We start from the raw sequence: 25,573 nt of genomic DNA on the forward strand, positions 1-25,573 counted from the left end.
GCAAAACTAGATAAACGAAACAAGATTCGAGAACTGGAAAACGTCCAAAGTCTGGGTGATATCCGACAAAAGACTAGCGTTACGAAAATACTGAAAAAGTTCGGGCTGGGAAGACTTGGAAAAAAGAAGACAAGATGCTCGATTATGTGGTCTAAGGGAACATTTTATACATACAGGGGCTCACCCTTTTTCTCCAGACCTTCCATTTTTCTGAACAGAATTGTGGCAAATAAATAATACTCGAACTAATACTAGTGGTATGTTCCGAGCTGTCAGTGGAGAGATGGCGTGGAATGACATTAGTAGACGAATAAGTGTAAGTGGTGTTTTTAAAAGTAGGAAAGATCACAATATGAAGATAAATTTGGAATTCATGAGAATAAATTGGGGCAAAAGGATCGTTTATAGGAATAGGAGTTAGGGATTGGAATAATTTACCAAGGGAGATGTTCAATAAATTTCCAAATTATTTTCCAGTTATTTCAGAAAAGACTAGGCAAACAACAGATAGGGAATCTGCTACCTGGGCGACTGCCCTAAATGCAGATCAGTGGTAATGAAATGGCGTATGGCTTTTAGTGCCGGGAGTGCCCGAGGACAAGTTCGCCTCGCCAGGTGCAGGTCTTTTGATTTGACTCCCGTAGGCGACCTGCGTGTCGTAATGAGGATGAAATGATGATGAAGATGACACATACACCCAGCCCCAGTGCCAGCGAAATTAACCAATTAAGGTTAAAATTCCCGACCCTGCCGGGAATCGAACCCGGGACCCTTGTGCCCAAAGGCCAGCACGCTACCATTTAGCCATGGAGCCGGACAGATCAGTGGTGACTGATTGATTGAATGATTGATTGATTGCTAGCTTGATTGATTGATTGATTAATTAATTGATTGATTGATTGATTGATTGATATGCAGGCTGTTTGGGAGATAATTTCAAATCGTCGTTGAGCCTGCGAAAACCGCTATGTGATAATATTTTTGGAGATATACTGACCCGCAGCACATTTGTCATGGAGAGCCAGAATTCCTGGACAATATTCACACAATATTGCACCTTAGATGACAGAACCATACCGGCCAAAGTTCTAAGCTAAAATATTTCACATAGTGGTTTTTTTCAGGTACAACGACGAAATATTTTTTATGCTGGTTATTTCCAGGGCCCTGATACATATGAGGGCAAAATAATGTGCTGTTCCAAAATTCAAAAATGAATTTGAAAATTTGATTTTTATAGCTCAGGTAGTATTTAATGATGAATGATTTAGGGCTTCGTTGACATACATTGCGATATTTTCCAGGGAGAAAACGTTCGTTTCTTGTACGTAGAACGTACGCATGCATACTACCTGAAGTTGGAATGCAGTGATGAACTTAGAAAATTGCTTCTTACCCATTACGCATGCAGAATACGCCCTGAAGGCACGGTGAAGTGATGTGTACAGCTGCAGTACAACGATGTACTTATATTAGGAGATCCTGATAATTTTACTCCTGCCAATCCTTTAGTTACACCTGTTCATATTAAACCTGAATGATATTTCCTCTTTGCATATGCAATTCTACGATCCATTCCTAATAAATTGGGAGGTGTAATTGCATTAGTAATATCTATTGCATTCTTTTTATCCTCCGAGTGCTTGTTACACATCACGCGTGGATATCGCTTGAAGCATGGTACGGCGGGTGGTATAAGCCGAGGATCAAACGAAGCTATTACCTACTTCACAAACATCGCACTCAATTTCAAGCTCATCCCTCGAACAAACTATTCACTAAATTTAATAAAAATACCATATTTGACGGATTTATAAAATTCATCTCCGCCCTCCGCGAGGCCATTTGTACTTATACACCAAACACCCTTTATAAATAGCCTCATTTTTCGCACCCTGAAGTTACACTTAACAATGGTTTATGGTAACTGTGACCACGGCGGAGTACACGCTTGCGATATAAGGCTCTTGATAACGCCGTCCTTGTGTCGCCTTTAACCAAGTCTGTCACCAGCCCGGAGGTTGGTTGGATCCTCACATAGCACCACCGAAGGTTTTGTAGTAAAAAGAAAACCGCAAAACCGATGGCTGTTTCATAATGCGGCGTACTAGGCATGGTGAAGAAAGCGGTAGTTTGCCATTGCTTTCCTCACTGAGTTAGAAAGTGCTATTGCAGCATGAACGATTCTATGAGTAGCACCTTTCACAACACCCAAATGCACTACTACCGAGCTCGATAGCTGCAGTCGCATAAGTGCGGCCAGTATCCAGTAATCGGGAGATAGTGGGTTCGAACCCCACTGTCGGCAGCCCTGAAGATGATTTTCTGTGGTTTCCCATTTTCACACCAGGCAAATGCTGGGGCTGTACCTTAATTAAGGCCACGGCCGCTTCCTTCCACTTCCTAGGCCTTTCCTGTCCCATCGTTGCCAAAGACCTATCTGTGTCGGTGTGACGTAAAACAAATAGCAAAAGAAAAAAAATGCACTACTCTGACGCCATTACTCTGCACCACCCATACCTCAGCAGAGTCCATACTGTTAAAAAATCTATCAAGAAATAGTAACAGGTGGTTTGACCAAGTAGGTCCTCCGAAAACAATGTCATATTCTACTTTAATATTCATCCGGTATACAATACAGTAGAACCTCATTAATCCGAACACCATTAGTCCGGACTTCGCTTAATCCGGACAGCCGTTTAATACAGTAATAATAATACATAAATGCAATTACAATTTTAGATCCATGATTTTTAATTTCACGTCTGATGTCAAAGATACAAAATCATAAACTTTGAGTAATACGTGGAAGAAACTTTTAATAAATGAAGAGGTTGAACCAGGTACGGATGGATTGGAAACAGGTGGTGAAAATTCAGCAACATTGAGTTGTGGCTAGAAGCAGATGAAGATGATCCAGGTTATCACATTTTAACAGAGTAGGAGATCGTTGAAAGAGTGATTGCTGCAGAAAGCTCTGGAACAGATGAATATGACCAGGATGAAGCAGGTAATATTAACCCTAAGCCAAAACTTATTGAAATTGAAGACCATTTAAACATTGTCATTAAATACGTTGAAGACAACGATGAAAACATATCTGCATATTACGAACATTTGAGGCATCTGTGGAAGTTAATTATTAAAGATATTAATGTCAAAAGAAGACAACAATGGATCAGCAGTTTCTTCAAACCTGTAAGCGTGTCAAGTGTAGTCAATGAAGGCGTGATTTGATTGCCATGTTCTAATTCTGTACTGCACTAGTTATTATGTATTTTGTAAGGTCTAATACTTTATTTCATTATACCTTGTATCCCTACTAATAACTTTGTATTTCTTAAATTTAAAATACTGCGCTGTACATGTTCTTTTTAGTGAAGAGAGTGTTTAAATATGTACCTTGGCTCATTTTATAAGTTATTTTGTTTAGTCCGAACTTTCATTCATTCGTAAAACCTAGAGCATCAATTAGTCCGGAATAATGACGTTCTATTATATAGCGGTGTATGGCCTCCGGGGAGGACTGGTGAATGACTTTTTCTAGTAGTCGGTCTATAGGCGACCTGCATGTCTCTAAGGATGGGGCCATACGTAAGATGATTTACAGTGTTGAAGGCATCACATACACCCAGCCCCGAGACGGACGAATTAACTAATTAAAGTTAAAATCCCCGACCCGGCCAGGAATTGAGCCCGAGACCCCTGGGACCGAAGGCCAACATGTTAACCATGGAGCATTCCTCCGGTAATGCAGTGGCCCGCTGTTGCAAGCTGCAGTTTGCTAAGTATCAGCCACTCTAAACAAATGAGATGTGGAGTGAAAAGCGAATTCCTAAGCAGATGATGTGGCATGGAACAAGGCCAGACAGGGCATTGTGCAGGTGTGTTTTTCTCCGCGAACACACCTTCAGAAATAGCTTTCCGGGGGCGTGTCGCAGGACATAACACATAGCAACACTGATATACTGGGAACAGATGCTGTTAGCCGTGCCTCTAATATCTTAATTTGGGCCTAACATGAAGTCTCAGTTCTATGTCACTCATCGTCATCCAGATGACAAAGATGTTTAATCCCCAAAATTAGCGAAAGCATTTGTGAACATTTGTATTCATTAATAACTATGAGATATGAGAAGCAGAAGTTAAGTGAAAAGGCTGGGCTTACTGATCTTTACACAACAATGAAACCTACCTCGCTTATTATATAGACCATACGGACCTTCTTCGCCAAGGCAGTGACCAAAAGCGAATGGATTATGAAGAGATCGTGTCCAATGGTTTCAAAAGTAGGTACCCTACTTATACCCGGTGGCCTTTCAGTTCTCTTCAGAATTGGACCAGCTAACTATAAATTCTCTTCCAATCCAGCTATGTCACCGTGATTCATATTCAACGTAAAACTGTAGGTATCATGGTCTATAGCCAGAAAATTTAAGGCTTAAGATCATTGCGTCATCAGTTTGTAATGCAAATACATAAAATCCAGTGACGGATTACAACTGTACAATAAGCAGATCTCTTCTTCTGCAGTTTTTCCCACACCTGTGGGGGGAGGGAGGAGAAGGGACGAACTGCGAACTGTATCACACATGTGGATTTGGTACTTTTTTACCGCCGGATGCCTTTGCTAGGATGTATTTCATCATTACATATTCCTGTGCTGGTTGGTGGTGTGATTTGCATTGAGGCACACGAATACCCCATTCTAGAGTCATAGGAATGTACTAGAAGCAGGTAAACACCTTGATCTGGCCGAGAATTAAACCCGAGAACCTCTGAACCGAAGGCTGCGACGCTGACCATTTGGGGCTGTATTATATTTAATTTTCAAATGCTAGAAACTGAGATCAGAGTAATTCACTATGGACACTCGCACAGTCAAACTCAGAATTGCGATTGAAATACTGAGCTCGAGGTAGCCATATTTATGATAATGTTAACAAGAAATTAATTTTTCTCCAAAAATAAGTGTACCCATAACGTCGTAAACGATCAATTTCAACTCGGTAATAATGAAATGAAAAGGAAATCGTGAGTGTTCGAACTCCCGTGGTCTTATACCCTATTTATTTTAAGGACACATTTAGTCATTTCTTTTGGTACAGCTGTTTGCAAATTCCTAGATATTAAGTCGCAAAAATATCCGAACTCTAATGAACAGCGATTTGAATGACTTAATTTTTTTTTACAATTTTTCTGTACTTCGCACCGACACAGACAGGTTTTATGGTAACGATGAGATAGGAAAGGGCTAGAAGTGGGAAGGGAATGGCCGTGGCCTTAATCAAGGTACAGCCTCAGCATTTGCCTGGTGTGAAAATGGAAAACTGCGGAAAACCATCTTCAGGGTTGTCGACAGTGGGGTTCAAACCCACTCTCCCAAATGGAAGATCACAGCTGCGCAAATCTAACCGCACGGCCAACTCTCTCTGTGATTTGAATAACTGATCTTATGATTAAAATATGTTTTAATATTTTGTATTGTCGTTACGTAATTGATAAAGCCGATCGCATAATAAAATAGTTGCTTCTCTTACGTACGTGCAAACAGAATGTTTTTTCTGTTTCAATGCTGTTAAGCTATGGTCTACAAACCATGGAATTGATTTGAAACTATTAAATATATGGTCTCCTCTACTCATTACAATGTTGATGGATGGTATGAGGGTCAGCGCAAGAAACCCATAAAGGTACAAGAATGGGCACAGTACTGTTTGTTGACAAAATAGGGGTTTTAAGAAAGGATATGTGATGAGTCCAAAAACAGCCTGATGAAATAATTTGGAAAATTGGAGAATTAGAAACAGTGTGAAGAAAAGCAAGACAAATGTGATCTTAAGAGAAGGAGAAGAGAGAAGAGCAGTAGGAATTTGAGATAAATATATTAAATATGGGTATATTTGAGTTATGGGAAAGTGAAATAGAAGAGAATTCAACGAATGAGTTGGCCATGCGGTTTAGGGCCGCGTAGCTGTGAGCTTGCGTTCGGGAGAAAGTGGATTCGAACCCTCATTGTCGGCAGCTCTGAAGATGGTTTTCAGTGGTTTTCTATTTTCACACCAGGATGCACCTTAATTAAGGACATGGCTGCTTTCTTTCCACTCCTAGCTCTTTCTTATCACATCGTCACCATAAGACCTGTGTCGGTGCGACGTAAAGCAAATTGTAAAAGAAGAAAAAAAGAAAAAAGAACTATAAAAGAGAATTCATGGTTATATAATGAGAATTAACTGGAAGGGGTAACATGTGTCTTCTAGCATAGACTTTGCAACTTCTATGGAGCAAAGTTATACTGTACCAAATGAAGGCTGAATAAATGCTGCTTAAGGTAAATTACGCTCTTCTTTGGTAATGGCATGTTATTCATAAGGACAGTGTTTTTCAGGCTATCTTAATACGACAGACGTATATGCCCTACCTCGTATACAACGTCATTTTAAATCTGAACTTGCGTTATTATTTTCTAAGAACCAAAGCGTGTTAATATTTCCACTGTAACTTCTGAAGGTGAAGACGATGTTCTTGACAGTGATGAAAATTCGCCGATATCTTAATTGCTGTGAAAAATAGATTATAATATTCTGAACCAATGTTACTATGGCAAGTATGCAACAATAAACGATGACTTAGTTACAACGGAGGCAAAAACGAACGACGATATTGTAAGCGAAATGAAGAATAAGGGCCATAGTGACCATGAAGAGGAGGAAGAAGAAAAGGGACATTAGAGTTGTGAACATTATCTACGAATCATGAGGAGGATACTGTGAAATTGTGAAACAAATTATGAACATAGAACATGATTTAGAATTGGGTAAAGCAGGTGCAGACAGACAAAATTTACACATTATTATTCCTCAATAAATAAGCGTGGTGTGTACTGAACATACTGTATTGTAGTTGACAATTTATTTGACTGTACGTGATAAATTCCTTATGCAATTTAACACTGTGTTTTATATTACGCGTACTTCATGTTTGAATTTTGATGTCAGGCTTAAAAGTAAGTATGAACAATCTGAAATAAGCCTAATTAAGTTTTGATCTAAATCATTTTCCACATCAATCGACTCATAACCAAAATCTCGGTCACTACGACACTTGTTGATAACGGCACCATTTATCAGGTCCCTTGGATACCACTATAAACAAGTTCCACTGTACTTACCTATAATGATTACTCAATCAGTCTCCAGTTAGCTAGAGCGATGCCGTTTACGCAGTGTGGACATCACCTCGTTTAATTTACGCTGGTAGCACGTGGATATTTGGCAGTGAGTTACTCTTTAATGACACGCTGTGTAAAAATAACTCAACTGGACTAGACGAAGAACACTTTCATGTGTAACTCCTATCCATCGTACATCTCCTTGGCATTGGTCGCCACAATAACATAACTGTACATCATTAACTGAAAAGTATGAAATGGTAAGGAGGAATTCAACTGGGTAAAAATGTAATAATCAGCTTTTCCTGTGATGAGTTAATTTGTAAATTGTGAGCGTATTTCTGAGTGACTGTTTTCTACTTATGTTACGATACATGTAAGGGGATGCTTTCACTTTCTGTAAACTTTGTATGAATTTCTATGCGATTTCTTTTATTTATTATGTTAACTACAAGTAAGCAATTCTTGTATTAGGTGTATATCGTTAGTTTCTAGTTTTAAAGTATTTCAGTTTTATTCTTCTTATATTATCATAGAATTTCTTTGTAATAATTCATACTGATAAATATTCATTTTACGTTTTTTATGGAATTTATTTTACTATGCTACTGTAAGACGTTCACTGAAATCTTTCGGATCGCTATTTTGCGAGTTATCCTAACCAATTCGATCGCCAACCTTTGTAGGGGGGGGGGCGACGTCTTAACAAGAAGACTATAAGACGGTATTAAAGACGGGATATGTCGCAATTGCAATGTGTTTGTTGTCCGACTCGTTGGCTGAATGGTCAGCGTACTGGCCTTCGGTTCAGAGGGTCCCGGGTTCGATTCCCGGCCGGGTCGGGGATTTTAACCTTCATTGGTTAATTCCAATGGCCCGGGGGCTGGGTGTTTGTGCTGTCCCCAACATCCCTGCAACTCACACACCACTATCCTCCACCACAATAACACGCAGTTACCTACACATGGCAGATGCCGCCCACCCTTATCGGAGGGTCTGCCTTACAAGGGCTGCACTCGGCTAGAAATAGCCATACGAAATTATTTATAATGTGTTTGTTAATAATAATAATAATAATAATAATAATAATAATAATTTCGAGACGTGGAAACACGACGTTGTTGATACCATCGAAAGCTTCATGCAACGCCTGATCATAAAAGCAGTATTAGCTACTAATGGAAAGATCTTCAATTACAACTCAGTCTACTTTGATCATTTTGTGAACTCTGACAATGGTTGCTTTATGAAAAATGTGAATCCTATCTCCAATACGGGGTGTTTCAAAAATGCAAAGCATAATTTCAGTGTTGGGTTCCTCACATACAGAGAAGAAATAATCGTATATAAACATGGGTCCAGAAATGGGTACTTTATTGGCCTCCACGGTCGCCAGCTCTAAACCCGTTGAACTTCTTTGTTTGGGGTTATGTAAAGTCTTCGTGTACGTGACTGCTGTGCGGGATGAAGCAACACTTCGTGTCAGAATATTAAGATGCCTTCAAACAAAACGTACAACGCCGGGCAAATTTGAGCGGATTCTTAACTCCATGCGACGACGACCAGAAACCCTTTAGTACGGCAGGAGGCGAGCATTTTGAACACTCTTTGTAACGTAAATACTGGAGTACATCAGTACATACAAGATAGCCTTCAATACCTGAGGTTCTAACGGTATTAACACCGGGACATTAATTAGGATGTTCATCGTCGACGCCAGGATTTGAACCTTGATTCAATAATCCCATGTGTCGTGTGGACAGAGAAAGGGAAGTGAAGTACCGGTACGTGTCTCCGAGAAGAGAATAACCTACAAATAAATCGTCGCTGCCGAGACAAAACCTCCTATGTGAAATATTTTAGCATAGAACTTTGGCCGGTAAGGTTCTGTCATCTAAGGTGCAATATTGTGTGAATATTGTCAAGACATTCTCGCTCTTCATGAAGAATGTACTGCGGGTCAGTATATCTCTAAAAATATTATCACATAGGAGGTTTTGTCCCGGCAAAGACGAAATATTCCATTTTAGAAAGAGTGCATTTCTGGACACACGTTCATATAAACCTTTTCCTTCTCTATATGTGAAAAATCTAACCCTGAAATTATACCGTATATATATTTACAATTTGCTTTACGTCGCACCGACACAGATAAGTCTCATGGCGACAATGAGATAGAAAACGGCTAGGAGTGGGAAGGAAGCGACCGTGGCCTTAATTAAGTTACATCCCCAGCATTTTCCTGGCGTGAAAATGGAAAACCACGGAAAACCATCTTCAGGGCTGCCGACAGTGGAGTTCGAACCTACTATCTCACGAATATAGGCTGATAGCTGCGTGATACAAATCGCACAGCCACTTGCTCCGTACCCCATATTTTGAAGCATCCTCTATATTATATTCCTATTCATAGACAAATATTTTTCGTACTACCCACAGGTAAAACTTCCATCGTTATCCTGTGAGCAAGGTGTATCATTAACTTAAAATTATTATGCCTGATTGTTGAAAATAGAATTTTATTCTATTATAAAAGAGATACAGGCTTCAGTCGCGATATTTCTGTATTGGTGACTCGGGATATTTCTCATTTTCACCCCTGAGTACTTGTGGGAAAAGAAACGGATTGATAACCTGTGCTCTTATGCGGTATGAGTAATTGGAATATTAATTTGTTCTGCTGTCGGTTTGTGGATAAATACTCGAGTATTTGAAATGAAGCACTATAAGACCATTGGTCTTGAAAAAACCTGGATAAAACATTAATTAAGATGTTCATCGTCGATGCCAGGACTTGAACCTTGATTCAATAATCCCATGTACCATGTTGACAGGAAAAGGGAAGTGATGTATATCGTCTCCGAGTAGAGAATTCCAAATAAATATTCCAGGATACATAAAAGCAACCGTAGCATTCAGAATCAGCGTTTTCTACTTGGGAACTACTTCCGGGTAGTTAACTTTTTACTTTACCACATGTCGGTGGTGACCTGCGAAGCTTGTGGCGAAGAGCCAAACCGAATCTCCGTACACATGTTTGCAATCTGTTTTTCACTGCTCCGTCGTGGCGTTTGATATACCACTGCTGAATCGCTTACTCCACATAAGACCTAACTCAGGTTCCTCCTATAGATATTTCTTCCCCTTCCTCAAACATTTTCCTGCATTCTTGTTTCCTGTTTGGACTGTTCTTCAAAGTAACACTCACAGAGTAAAATTGTAACACACATAGCCTATTAAGGGCGTTGCCTGCCAACTCGGCTACTGCCCATACAACTACCCTGTAGATATTGCAGTATCATTTGGTCAGTATGATGACTTCCTCAGTCGTATAGCATGAAATTCTTGACCAGCTCCTTAGCTTCTCGTGAGAGCCAGGTGTTCGGTTAAACTTCGGACGGGTCAAGAATAGAAATCAGGACCACCAGGTAAGAGGCAGACATACGACAACAACCACAATAACAACAACAACATCTTTTTTGTTAGTGGCTTTACGTCGCACCGACACAGATAGGTCTTATGGCGACGATGGGATAGGAAAGGCCTAGGAGTTGGAAGAAAGTGGCCGTGGCCTTAATTACGGTACAGCCCAGGCATTTGCCAGGTGTAAAAATGGGAAACCACCGAAAATCATCTTCAGGGCTGCCGACAGTGGGATTCGAACCCACTACCTCCGGGATGCAAGCTCATATCCGCGCGCCTTTAACCGCACGGCCAACTCGCCCGGTAAAACAACAACAACTACTACTACCACTACTATAAACGTTTCGCATGATGAAATTATTACACGTGTTGGCATTTAAAGCTCCTCAGAACGCGTATGGTTTCATTGCAATCGCATACAGTGACAGCATGGACAGACGGAAAAATGAAACACCGCCATCACTCTTAAGAGCTGGTTATGTGTCGAAATCGCTTCTCAACCATATTAATCAGATCGCAGTAGCTCTGGAGTCGATTCCTTGACATGAGATTCGCAGCAGCGACGTCTCGTCATGTGATCAGTGGTACCCTACTGCAAGGAAAATGTGACTGGAGTAAACTGCAAGGCAGGGACATATCTTCTCAGGCCACATCGTTTACGACCTGTGCTAGAAAATAAGATCTTTCTTCTCAAGGGTATAGTGCTATCAAATAATGTACAAGAAGGCAAGTAGCAACAGAAACTGAAAATCAAAATCAAAAGGAAGATCCAAGGCATCCAATGTATTGTTTACACCTTTTTGATTAAGATTGAAATCGAGAAGCTCCTAACAACAGAACCCATTCTTTCTTCAGCCGAAGTTGGTCGGACTGAAGTATGGAGGAAAGTAACACCTGGAGGACCATGGTTAGCAACGGAACGTGGAAGAATCTCAACCGAATGGAAACTGGAGTAACACAATGCACAGTAAACCTGAAAAATGTGGTTACACTGGTGACGAACAGTGAGACTGTAGCAACAGGCAGGATTCAGTAAATCTACTGATCTGTGTCCACCTGAGAAGGAATTATTCAATGCGAATGGCAGGGTAATTAGGCTGTTAATCACTGGATAGGCTAGGTACTGTTGGGAGATCAAAAGAATGCACATGCCCGGTGAGGCACGGGACGAAGAGGTTTTCACTAGCAGAGCCAGTGACGCAATGGTTACCATAGCAACTCCGCTACTATTCAGGCGACTTTATATTGTCTTCTACTGGCAGCTCTTCGCTCTTGTCAGTTGTAATCCAGCAAATTGCAAAGTGTCAGTCAATGTTTTCGTGTAGCAGATACGAGCAGATAAGAGCCGATCTGTTTGCGCAGAACAGAAAGTTCGTGCTTGCAGGCCACATTCCTCATTCTTGCATTCTTCTCATCTCTACACAGTATAGATATGTAAACATGTTTTAACGGTATATGTATTCCTTTCTTACTGTTTAGTGTTTCATTTACGGACGAATAAACAAATTCTCAGGCGTCATCCTTTCAGAGTAAAATGTCCGAAAATTTGAAAATTATCCTAAACCTATACAAAGTATGATTATTCATTGCTTAATTATTTGTCACTTTTGCGGATTGTAAGGTGTACCGTGATAGGCTGTCCCCTCGTGTGACCAAAGGTATGCAGAAAAGTGTGATTCTCTTGACCCACAGGGATTAAAATACAATATCGAGCCTTAAATTGGGGGTAGAATCTCCGGCAAACGGGTCAGGTGTCACGACCGAGCCCACGTCGGATATAGGAATATACAGATACTGGATTAAAATGGGAAAACAATCACTACAATAAGTTTCCACCAGTTATGTTCAGCTGTTTAATACCAGGAGGAAACTTTTATTTATCTAGCCACCCTATGCTTGCTTTGAAACATCCTCATGCTAGTCGGGAATCGAACCCGGAAGCCCGAATCAAAGGCCAGCATGCTAACAAGTTAGCCATGCAGTCCAACGGAAGATGAATGAACGTATCGTTAAGATCTGACTTCTGTCTTATATTCGTGGTAGAGACGGGAAAGGAATCCAGCCCAATCAGAAGAAGAAACTACTCTACATCATGCCACTCTGAGTGAGAGGGACAGTGTTTCGTCTTGATAGATGTTGACAGCTCCAGGACGGAGCGAGCATGTGGTACGTGACAGAGTGGGCGTGTCTAGGACCTTGACACCCCTGTGTGCATGACGTGCATGACAGTGGCATGACAGGTGCATGCCAGGTGGGTTCTTTGTATCGGGTACCAAAATAAACTTGCGAAACAAACAAGATGATGCCAACAGCATCTGCGACCTGTTGGCTGCTCTTAACCGTTTAAATCAAGCCATCTTCAGCTGAATGTTCCTCATGACCTGTGTAGCGCTAACTACATCGAATTACCAGTGCAACGGATTTTTTTTTTTTTTTGCTAGTTGCTTTACGTCGCACCGACACAGATAGGTCTTATGGCGACGATGGGATAGGAAAGGGCTAGGAGTGGGAAGGAAGCGGCCGTGGCCTTAATTAAGGTACAGCCCCAGCATTTGCCTGGTGTGAAAATGGGAAACAACGGAAAAACATTTTCAGGGCTGCCGACAGTGGGGTTCGAACCTACTATCTCCCGAATACTGGATACTGGCCGCACTTAAGCGACTGCAGCTATCGAGTTCGGTACGGAAACATTTCATGATTTTCCAAGTGAGTAAAGTAATCCGGATTTTACTCCACGGAATGTGTGTGTCGAGCGGGTTGCCATAACATCATTTTATGATGTCACCTTACAAACCGAGATTAGGAAGAAAGAATTTAGAATTTGCTTTACGTCGCACCGGCACAGATAGGTCTTATGACGACGAAGGGATAGGAAAGGCCTAAGAGTGGGAAGGATACGGCCGTGGTCTTAATCAAGGTACAGCCCCGGCATTTGCCTGGTGTGAAAATGGGAAACCACGGAAAACCATCTTGAGGGCTGCCGTCAGTGGGATTCCAACTCACTATCTCCCGGATGCAAGCTCACAGCTGCGCGTTCCTAACCGCACGGCCAACTCGCCCGGTGGGAAGAAAGAGAAACTAATTCTCATTCTTCAGAATAGGCATGTTGGGAACTAGAGAGAAGTAGTATTTTTTTCATTTGTCATCTTGTCATCAGAGTTAAACCTGATTAATGGCACTGTTCAAAATCTGATTAATTGTACAAGCTTGTACATGACCAGGGAAGTATTTAAGAGGTAAGACAGTCCTGGAATAAAAGTTATCGTATTGGGGGAAGATTATACAATAATTGTAGAATGCGTTATTAGTTCAGTGGGATAGCTCCCAGTTTTACAATCTTACGGCTGTTGTTCAATTCCCAGTGGTTCTAGGGTTGCAATTTTCATCTGAAAAGTCATATGGCGCCAGGAAGAGCATCCAAGCAAAACTCAAAAGTAGCCTGCTGGTTCCAGTTGCCCCAGAAATTCCTACGATTAGTTGAAGAATGTTCTTTTTGGGAAGATATGCTGTAACTGTAGTTTAGAAACAAGTACTCTTTAATGCAACATGACGATATGTCCTGTTCGTTAAGTTTTCAGTGCTGGGCTGAGTGGCCCAGACGGTTGAAACGCTGGCTTTTTGACCCCAACTTGACAGGTTCGATCCTGTCTCAGTCCGGTGGTATTTGAAAGTTTTCTAATACGTCAGTCTCGTGTCGGTAGATTTACTGGCACGTAAAAGAACTCATGCGAGCAAAATTCCAGCATCTCGGCGTCTACGAAAACCGTCAAAAGTTGTTGGTGGGATGTAAAAACAAAAACATTAGATATGCTTTGGCGCAACTTACACTAGAGCACAATAGAAGGATTGCTAAGATAGAGAATATTATTTTCCTTCTTCTTTTTCTACCGCCTTTTCCACACCTGTGGGATCGCGGGTGCGAATTGTAGCGCACATGTGGATTTCGCCCTGTTTTACGGCCGGATGGCCATCCTGACGTCAACCCTATGTGGAGAGATGTAATCACAATTGTGTGTTTCTGTGGTGGTTGGTAGTACAGTGAGTTGTGTGAATATGAAGAGGAATGTGTTGGGACAAACACAAACACCCAGTCCCCGGGCCAGAAGAATTAATCAGAGGCGGTTAATATCCCCGACCTAGCCGGGAATCGAACCCGGGACCCTCTGAACCGAAAGTCTCAACGCTGACCATATCGGACAGAATATTATTTTCCTTCATCCGACATTATAACAACTAAATGTCATTTTTTCAATTTTTTGACAGGCTGAGTGGCTCAGAGGCTAGAGCCGAAGTAGAAGGATTAGTTTCCAGTCAATTCCAGTGATATTTGAATCTACTCGGATACATCATCCACCGAGCGAAGTGCTTAGCATCGCGTAGCTGTGAACTTATATTAGGGAAATGGTGGTTTCAAATCCCACCTTCGGCAGCCCTAAAGATGGTTTTCCGTCGTTTCCCATTTTCACATCAGGCAAGTGCCGGGGCTGTTGCTCCATCCTTGCGTCGCCAAAACCTTCAATGTGTTAGTGATACATTAAACCATAAGCAAATACATCAGCCTCGTGACAGGAGATTTATTGGAATGATAAAGAACTCTTACGGGACAAAATTCTGGTATCTCGGTGGCCCTGAAAAAAGGAAAAGTAGTTAGTGAAATCAATAACAATTCTTTTCGAAACCTTCGATTCTCAGAAAAAGCTTACGTAGGCCTGGAACAAATATATTTCCTCGGTACATTCACCGATAATTTTAAGATGACCAAAATTCAATATTGATTTTCTGAAGTATTTCATATCATAGAAAGAAATAGTACACTGGAAAAATTATACAATGAAATAATAATAATAATAATAATAATAATAATAATAATAATAATAATAATAATAATAATAATAATAATAATAATAATAATAAATTTATTCAATTAGTTTTTAAGTCCATGTTACATCCAATGATTCTACGCATTTGTATACACACTTCTTGCACACCATTTACGGTACCAGGACCGCCTCCATCTGGTCCATCATTGTTTGCAAGTCCTCCGTCCACAACTCGTTATCCAAGTTGCCTCGTCTGAAGTCGATTAGCACACTCTCACATGTTCTTTTTAGTACAATGGTCTGTAGGTAGGCCTGTAGCTGTTTGCTCACTTCCAATTTGTCCATGTGCTTCTTGAACAAGTTGGTAACTAGCCCGTCCCATGTTATTACCACAGGGACCATAGTCACCTTGGCCCCATTGTACATAAGTGAGAGTTCGTTGGCTAGCATCTCGTACTTTCTTCCTTTAGTGGTTTCAATCTGTTTCAGGATATTTTTGTTTGTGATTCCAACTTCAATTAATAGGATTTCATTCTTTACAAGGTCATGTATCATCAGATCCGGTTTGTTGTGTTCAATGCGAAGCTCAGTCTGTATGATGACGTCTGACTTTATTCTAATTCGCTGATTGGATATAATAATGGTGGATGGCTTCGGAAGAGGCCTAGTCCAGGTCTTTTTCTAGTAGACGGCCTATTAGGCGACCTGCATGTCTGTGAAGATGAGGGCCCTACGTAGGATGATTTCTAATGTTGAATACGCAACACACACACAGTCCTCAAGCCATTGGAATTAACCAATTAAGGTTAAAATCCCCGACCGGGCCGGGAATCGAACCCGGGATCCTCTGAACCGAAGGCCAGTACGCTGACCATTTAGCCAACGAGTCAGACAATGAAATAATAATTCAACAGCTTAAATATCAGAAGGCATTTTGTATTTCCTATAAAGGTTTAAGACTCTGTCGTCTGTGATGGTTCTTTGCTTTAACCATTAAGTAATGAAGGGAATTCACATTATCTGGTAAATGTATCTAAATTATGGGCTGTATTGTGTAGGTATCGTTGTATCCAGTCACTTGTGGTTGAGAATTATAGTAACATTAATTCCTAGTATTACAAGCCTAGCCTCCGTGGCTCAGACGGCAGCGCGTCGGCCTCTCACCGCTGGATACCGTGGTTCAAATCTCGGTCACTCCATGTGAGATTTGTGCTCGACAAAGCGGAGGCGGGACAGGTTTTTCTCCGGTACTCCGGTTTTCCCTGTCATCTTTCATTCCAGCAACACTCTCCATTCTCATTTCATAACACCGGGCGAGTTGGCCGTGTGGTTAGGAGCGCGCAGCTGTGAGCTTGCATCCGGGAGATAGTGGGTTCGAGCCCCATTATCGACAGCCCTGAAGATGGTTTTCCGTGATTTTTCATTTTCTCACCAGGAAAATGCTGGGGCTGTACCTTAATTAAGGCCACGGCCGCTTTCTTCCAACTCCTAGCCCTTTCCTATCCCATCGTTGCCATAAGACCTATCTGTGTCGGTGCGACGTAAAACCAATTGCAATCGCATTTCATAACATCTATCAGTCATTAATAAATCACCTTGGGAGTGGTGACCTCATTGTACTAACAGCTTATATATATGGTTCATTCATTACATCCTTGACCCGGTTAAAGACTGGAAAACAGGTTGTAGGTTTTCATTTTCATTTCAAGCCTGTACATACTATAAAATAAATTCCCTAGTAGGTGTATGTTTGTGCGGGCTAATCTGAAGCACGGATTTTGATGCGGTTTTCAGCACTGCATAGGTTTGGATGTATGAAACATTCATCTATGACGTAAGGAAGCCGAGCAATTGCGGTTTCAGTGAAGGAAATGAAAGAAAAAGCGGCAATCCAAGCGCTTTCTTTGTTCATGTTCTTTAAACCGTCAACGTTAGATCCCAAGTATGTGCGGAAAAATTTTAGAGCGCAAAAAATATACTAAAGGTATGCTGCAGTCTGTAAAATGTAGCCCTCAATAAGGAGTGTTCCGTTATAGCTTGCAGTAAAAAGAATTAACAGTTAAAAAATCATATTTTGAGATTAAATAATTTTTGTCTACTCCTTAGTCTCGTTTCTTGATACGGGGTCGAGGATGAGGTGAGACGAATGTATGTGACATGGTTTTACGGCCGGATGCCCTTCCTGTCACCAACATCAGTTGAGGAGTATACAGATGTAATGACAAGTGGTGAATGAAACTGGGTAAGGGGGTGGAAGGAATAGGCTATGGCCTACGGATAGGAACTGCCCTGGCATTCGCCTAGAAGTGCAAATGGGAAATCACAGAAAATCATTCTCAGGGCAGCGGACGGTGGGGTTCGAACCCACGCGGCTCCCAAATGCAGAGCTTGGTTCCATAGCCAGTTACTCCGCTCGGTAATTACATAATACTTATCAAAGTAAATATTTCACTCACCTCACTAATCTTTACAGCATAAATTTTAATGCACGTTTTAGGAGATATCGTCATTTTAATGAAGGCGAAAGTGTGGTTTAAATATTGGATTGGGAGAAGGGAACGAGCTAATAGGGAGATGTTCGGAAGAGCCTTAGAAATACGTCTCACTTAGCTACATATTGTACATATATCAGGAGAAAAACAAATATCGTCTACAGGGAAATCTTGCAAAGACTATCGCATTAAATTCAAAACTGCTCCTGTGTCAAAGTCGTAGTGGATCGCTGGTTAAATAAGAGAGGAAGTTGTAGATGACGATTGAACTGTTGAATATCAGAATAACTTTACTATGTGATAAATGAAAATTAATGTATCTCATTTACAAGTAGGCCTACGAGACGATTCACTCTTCAAATTAACATGTATTCCTTAAGTTGTTCTTCTATAACTCGATATTCAGATCAGAACTGGTAGACTTTTTTTGCTAACAAATAAAGGATATCAATGTTTCATCCACCAATGTTTGAATTATTAAATCATGAATAACCAAGTAACATAAAATGGATGATTTATTTATATACAGTTGGCTTTCGTTACACCGACACGGATACGTCTTATGGTGACGATAGGGTACGAAAAGGCTAGGAGTGGGAAGGAAGCGGCTGTGACCTTAATTAAGGTAAAGCCACGGAAAACCAACTTCAGGTTTGCCGGCACTGGGGCTCGAAGCCACTATCTCCCGAATGCAATCGCACGGATGTGTGCCCCTAACCGCACGGCCAACTCGTTCGTTGATTTATTTAAAGAAAAGGCAAGGGAAAAGAACGATCATTACCAAGAGAGGTGGTTGCCAGCTTTCGAGTCGTTTGGCTGTATTCCGGAGATGAAGAAGTTTTCATCTCATCGTCGGCAGCTCTGAATATGGTTTCCCAAGGCTTCTTGTTTTCATATAAGGTAAATACAGGGACTGTACTTCAGTTAATGCCAGCATCCTAAACCTTCCTTATCCCAGTGTCACCGAAATCCTGCGTATCTTACTGCTACGTTAAACAATTAGGAGAGAAAACGAAAAAGAATAAGTTTTGGGGAACTAGAATAGCACAAGCAATTCAGAGACTTAACAGCACAGTTTTCAATTTCGTAGTCATCTCGCTATACCGGCTAAATCAACTACCCCTACCAGTATTTTATTCTGCAGCCCAACAAACGTGTGAGATGGTCTGTGCGACCGATCTTGCCCTGCTAGCAACGTTTATGGTACTAATGCACTGTAAGAAAATGATTCTGAACACTATTATCGTTTCCGCCGTGTGACTAGACCGTTAGTTAAATATGGCATCCTTTCAATCACTTATCGCACGTCAGCCTACCTTGTAACTATGTTAAGATATCAAAACGCGAAATTGAGCTTAAAACTACGATGCAGTCACGTGGGGAGCGTACGAATTTACGAATTGGAGAGGTAACGTACTCTAACGGATTCATAACATAAGTCTAACTCACGGCTGGTGCGTAACGCATGTGGTCAAACGCTAGCCTACACATTAACGGGACGAAGTATTGATAGCTCGAACCCTACATCGTAGAAACATTTTTTTCATCACAATGAAGCTTCAGTGCTTGAACTCAGGCCACTTTGTAACACACACAAGCAGTTAAACCCCGCGATTACTGTTTTTATGCTCTGCGCACAATGCACTGCGATACGGTCGGAAAGAAGTCGCTTTAGTCATTTGCCATGGCGAATACGCTAACATGCTTCTTATCAATGGGGAAGCTCGAGAGAATTCGTTGTAGACACTAAGTCTATATCAGGCGACATCCGTCTCCAAAGAATTCCGCAATGTTGAAAGACGTATAAGAACAACAGGGGTACTCGAGACGATACCGTTGCGTCTGGTGAAAATGAGGAGGCTTTTCTGAACACAACTCGCAATAACCCTCACACGAGTGCATAGGCAATTGAACGTCATCTGAACATCAGCCAGGCTTCCGTACTACGAATACTGCATGCACAAAATTACCATCTACAGCTACACCAAAGGCTCCACGAGTAGGGTTTCGAAGCTATAATGAATTTCTGTCAGTGGCTGTTTGTTAAATCTGGAAAATGATACAGCATTCTTGTAGAAAAAGCTTGTTCTTGGGCGAATCGCGTTTCCACAATAATGGTACCGTCAACCGCCACAACAAGCTCTATTGGAGTGCCGAGAGTCCCCATTGGGTGCGACAGGCAGCATATCAAGTGAAATGGGGAGTGACTATATGGTGTGGAATCTTGGGTGATCGCTTTATTGGACCGAATTTCCTTGAGGGCAATTGGACATGCTGCCATGACCTCCCACTTCTTCTGGGGGATGTACCATTTGGATAACGTTTAATGATGTGGTTTCAAGAGGATGGAGCTCCACCACATTGGACGTTAACTGACTGTAACCATCCGAATGAGACACATCCAGGAAAATGGGTAGGGAGATGAGGACTAGTCTCTTGGCCCGCCAGGTCCCCGGATTTAACATCATTATACTTATTCCTGTGGGGGGAATTTGAAACGAACAGTTTAAACCCAGGAGCCATAAAATCCCGAGCGATTTCGACAACTCATCGCCGAAACCTGCAGATCAATAATGCCGGCTATGCTACAGCGCACTAGACTATTCATTCAGTGGCATACACAAATGTGCGTAAATCAGGTATGCCTTCATTACGAGAACACGGTAACGTAAATAATCAATTGTTAGTGCATTTTGGTTCTCCTTATCCCCCCTCCCCCTACTACCTATCTCGTCTTCGTCCCAGCTTGATTTCTTGGCCATTTTTAGGGCTACATACACTTTCACGGAGATATTTAACGTACATTAAGAGAATGGTAAAAACTAAATTTAAAAATAAAGGAGTATCCCTGCCCCGTATTCGAACCTATCACATGTTAGACTGGTGCACCGTAGCGCCCGGATGCTCTTACGGTCTTCTCTATACTCCACGGCGGCACAATGCATGTAGTTTACAGCGCATGTGGTAGTTTTAACACAGTCGCAATCTCCACTTCGCGTTTCACATACATTTCATTTACATATCACATCATTTGGTTCTGTGGTGTAGTGGAAAATATGATTAGCTGCCATCCGCGGATGCCCGGGTTCAATTCCAGGTTCTGTAACGAAATTTGAAAAGCGATGCGAGGGCTGGCACGGGATTCACTCAGCCTCGGAAGGTTAACTGAGTAGAGAGGAGATTCGATTCCCACCTCAGCCATCCTCGAAGTGGTTTCCTGTGGTTTCCCACTTCTCCTCCAGGCAAATGCCGTAATGGTACCTAACTTAAAGTCACGGCTACTTACTTCCCTATTCCTTGTCTATAACTTCGAATCTTCCCATCCCCCCACAAGGCTCCTGATCAGCATAGCAGGTGAGGCCATCTGTGCGAGGTACTGGTCCTCCTACGCAGTTGTATCCCCAACCCAATGTCTCACGCTCCAGGACACTGCCCTTGAGGCGGCAGAGGTGGGATCCCTCGCTGAGTCCTAGGGAAAACCAACACTGGAGGGTAAACGGATTAAGAAAGATCAGATCATTTAGAAAGCTCTCTCGTGATTTATATTAACTTATTTAGTAGTATTATGGCATAACAGCTTTGTATTTTTGTGTAGGCCGTAAATAAAAAAGATATCCATTTTACTGTATTTATTCCGCGTACCGGAATGACAGGTGTTTTCAGAACGTACATAGAACTGCGATATGCATACAACAATATCGGTAGAGACAGCTGATACACCTGGTGTAATTCACGAGAATGGTACGTATAGAAAAGAAATCATGCACTGTTATTTATTCTGATTCTTTAAAGTATTTAAACGTATGAGGGATACATTAAATGTTGTTCATTTTACAGCTAAACAGCAAGTCTACAAGACAAGACTCTTTAATGAATATTGTGATATTCGGACTGGAGAATAACGATTTTCACCCTGGAAGGATGAATTGGTTATGGACTTTTTATTCAGTGGAAAATGAAGAGAATTTCTTGCTGAAGGTGTTCACTTCGAAGAACAGAACAAAATTTTGAAGACTATAAATTAAGATTAAATACAGCGGTGAAAATGGTAGGAGTTTTTAAAACAACAGAATGGAGAATGCGGCACATTGCTCTTTAAGTACATTATGTGAATACTTCTGGTGTAAGAGATCTCCTAAAAAAAATCACAACCTCCAATTCAGGTGTAAATTATAAGTAGCCATTTGGAACACCTAAATTGTATTCGACTCATTTCTTAAAAGATAAACCTGCAAATTGTTTCAAGAGAAGCAGCACTATGGATGGAACATGAATTTTCTTCTCACGATCTCCACTCACGTTCCTTTAAGGTCATATATGAAACTGTGTCATACCAGAAGAAAGAATGTTCGATCGTTTTAGATGTTCCTTACCTTCAAGTTTTCTGCCGCCATGGTCCTCCACGTCGTGGTGCTCACAAGACTGACGGGAGGCGCGACGGCGGAGCACTTCTTTGCCAACAGGCAGCACTAGCAGCGCTCTCACGTGGATGCAAGTACGGAGTAATAAATTGGTCGGGTCCCAACAACAACAGGGGCATAGAATTAACCCGCGACTGAACTTCTAACGCATGTTCGACATACGTTCTCTTCACGCATCATTAACTGATCTTATTTCCAATAAGAGAAATGGTGTAGCCTTTTCCAGGAAAGTTGATGATCCAGCATCAGCATCCTATTGTCTATTTCCAAACTGATTTCTCCTCAGTGTATGGGACATGAGTGATTATTAAGGGATCCCACGTAAAAATAGTGCTGAGTACAGTGGCACAGTCGGTTAGTAGTTGTCCTTTAGATCCTAGGATAGTGGGTTGGATCCTTGCTGAGGTCGGTAGTATTTGAGTGTGTTCCGGCACGCTTAAAACTTCTACAATATGACGTCCCTTCAAAATGTATTTAAAAAAAAAGTGATTTAAGAGAGGGGACCTTACCTGAGTTTACTTTTTCTTTCATTTCACCCCCAGTTATCTAGGATAGGAACTTATATTGCTTAATCCCAGTTTTAAAGGCGAATGACCTTCCTGACGCCAACCATACGTAAAGAGATGTACTCACTATTATGTGTTTCTGTGGTGGTTCGTAGTGTGATGTACTGTATATAAATGAAGTGGTGTATTAAGACGATCAAAAGTACGAAATCCCTGAGGTACAGAAATCTTCCAAACGCGGCTAAAATCCCCGGTCCGTTCAGAAATCGATCCCAGAGTCCTAAAGAAACGAAGGCCACGACGCTCTCTACCAAAAAATCGGTTTCCCTGTTAAATTCCTACCTTGTTAATTTTGGCCTGATTTAAACCAAATTTGGCGAGACTGATATTATAGTATAAATTAAGAAAATTCAAATTTGGTTAAAATTCAGGAACTAGTTTCGGAATTTTGGCTTTTCTTTTGAAAAACGTGGTCTGGTTTCCAAAATATTCCAGGTGCACCGATTTTGTTTTTTGTTTTCGGGTTTGAAACTTGCTTGCTAGGTTTAGGAAAGATAGAATAATAAATCCTAGTATTATGCTTGTTGTCCGCCTCTGTGGTGTAGTGGTTAATGTGATTAGCTGCCACCCCCGGGGGCCCGGGTTCGATTCCTGGCTCTGCCACGAAATTTGAAAAGTGGTACGAAGGCTGAAACGTAGTCCACTCAGCCTCGGGAGGTCAACTGAGTAGGATGGGCGGTGGGGGTGGGCCTCTATTCCCTCCTCAGCCATCCTCGAAGTGGTTTGCCGTGGTTTTCCGCTTCTCCTCCAGACAAATGCCCGGATGGTACGTAACTTAAGCCCACGGTCGCTTCCTTCCCTCTTCCTTGTCTATGCCTTCCAATCTTTCCATTCCCCCACAAGGCCCGTGTTCAGCATAGCAGGTTAGGCCGCCTAGTCGAGGTACTGGTTTCCCCAGCTGTACCTCCGACCCAAAGTCTGTCGCTCTAGGACACTGCCCTAGAGACGGTAGAGATGGGATCCCTCGCTGAGTCCGAGGGATAAAGCAATCGTGGAGGGTAAAGGGATTAAAAAAGAAAGAAAGAAAGAAAGAAAGAAAGAAAGAAAGAAAGAAAGAAAGAAAGAAAATTATGCTTGTTGTTGAGTAGAATCGTGCATTTTAACAATATTTTTGTTAATAAGTGACATCGTATCTGAACAGTTCATATTTTTCATGCGTTGACTCAAAGTATTTATGAAAGTTTCCAATAATTTAAAAAAAAATACAAATTATGAACAATATATAGGCGCACGCCTGTGTAATGTTAGAAGCTAATGAGGTTAAAACATTTATCTAGAATATTTTGAATTCTAGAAGTAGATACTGTTAAGAAAAACTGAACGGTAAGGGTGTATTCAGCTCGAAGGGAGGTCCGAACCTCCGCCGAGGTGTGCCTGAGCCGGAGTTTACGTACGGTAGGGTGGCCAGTTCCTTTCCTCTCCTCCATTCCCTTAACCCCCCCCCCCAACAACAGCGCGTGGCAACCCATCCAATTTTGACCACGCCCAATGTTGCTTAACTTCAGAAATCTCACGGGATCCGGTGTTTCAACACGGCTACGGCCGTTGGCATTAAGAAAAACTAAAGGTGAATTAATTGGAGTTGAAATGTGAGGTGTGATTTAAATGTCTTCGTAGGGCTTTAAAAATGGCCGCATATGCATTCGAAAAGAAAGGAAAGTGTACCACAAAAACCAAACAAAACCCCATAGCACTACAGCACTTGAAGGGCCTTGGCCTACCAAGCGATCGCTGCTCAGCCCGAAGGCCTGCAGATTACGGGGTGTCGTGTGGTCAGCATGACGAATCCTCTCCGCCGTTATTCTTGACTTTCTAAGACGGGAAGTATATCATAAAGTGCCTCAAATTATGGATTATATACTAGTATCAAAATCTCCCTTTTGGGTTTTCTGGCCATATTAGGTCCAAAACTGAGTATCCCCCCACCAGTAAGAAAAAATAATGTTGCTAACTTTTTTTTGCTAGTGGCTTTACGTCGCATTGACACAGATAGGTCTTATGGCGACGATGGGATAGGAAAGGCCTAGGAGTTGGAAGGAAGCGGCCGTGGCCTTAATTAAGGTACAGCCCCAGCATTTGCCTGGTATAAAAATGGGAAACCACGGAACACCATCTTCAGGGCTGCCGACAGTGGAATTCGAACCCACTATCTCCCGGATGCAAGCTCACAGCCGCGTGTCTCTAACCGTACGGCCAACTCGCCCGGTACTAACATTATTAAAAGTGGTGGTAATTATTGTTTTAAGAGGAAGTACAACTAGGCAACCATCCCTTCTTAATACCAATTAAAGTCCGATCTTCGAAGAATGAACGTATTGGAGAATAGACTTGTGTGGGCCACGAAGAGCATGGACATGGAACACTCCGCAGACCTCGCAAACCTAATAAAGCCGGAGTCAGATGAGAACAAGGCTTGACCACGGGAGGATGGCTAGCAAAGAAGATAGTGAGGGCTCTGGCACATGGGAGCAACGTCAGAATCAACTAGTGACCTCGTGGTTGCCAACTCAAGCTCCCAATTTCTGAGTCCCGACGGGTCGTTTCTTACGAGGAGAAGGGGATCCTGTACATATATTCTACCACACCGACCCACAGGCGTTATATTACGAGGGGGATCAAATATAAACATGATTTATTTTTTAATTACATTCATTTATTGAAAAATACAAGCCAATTACAA

General features: G+C 41.7%; 1 protein-coding gene across 2 annotated transcripts in view; it reads right to left on the reverse strand.

Moving 5' to 3' along the window:
• The window catches only part of LOC136857891 (uncharacterized protein ZK1073.1), a 405,857-nt gene that overhangs the window by 125,316 nt on the left and 254,968 nt on the right, over nucleotides 1-25,573 (reverse strand). Inside the window, exon 1 of one of the 2 annotated variants that reach the window (XM_067136932.2) lies at nucleotides 22,280-22,383. The exons of the other annotated variant lie outside the window; for it this stretch is intronic. Coding sequence (XP_066993033.1) covers nucleotides 22,280-22,300 — 21 coding nt within the window. The 5' untranslated portion in view covers nucleotides 22,301-22,383. Of the gene's footprint in view, nucleotides 1-22,279; nucleotides 22,384-25,573 lie in introns of those variants that run through there. 2 annotated transcript variants of the gene reach the window in all.

This window comes from Anabrus simplex, chromosome 1, assembly GCF_040414725.1.
Source record: "Anabrus simplex isolate iqAnaSimp1 chromosome 1, ASM4041472v1, whole genome shotgun sequence".
In the NCBI taxonomy this organism is placed as follows: Eukaryota; Metazoa; Arthropoda; class Insecta; order Orthoptera; family Tettigoniidae; genus Anabrus; species Anabrus simplex.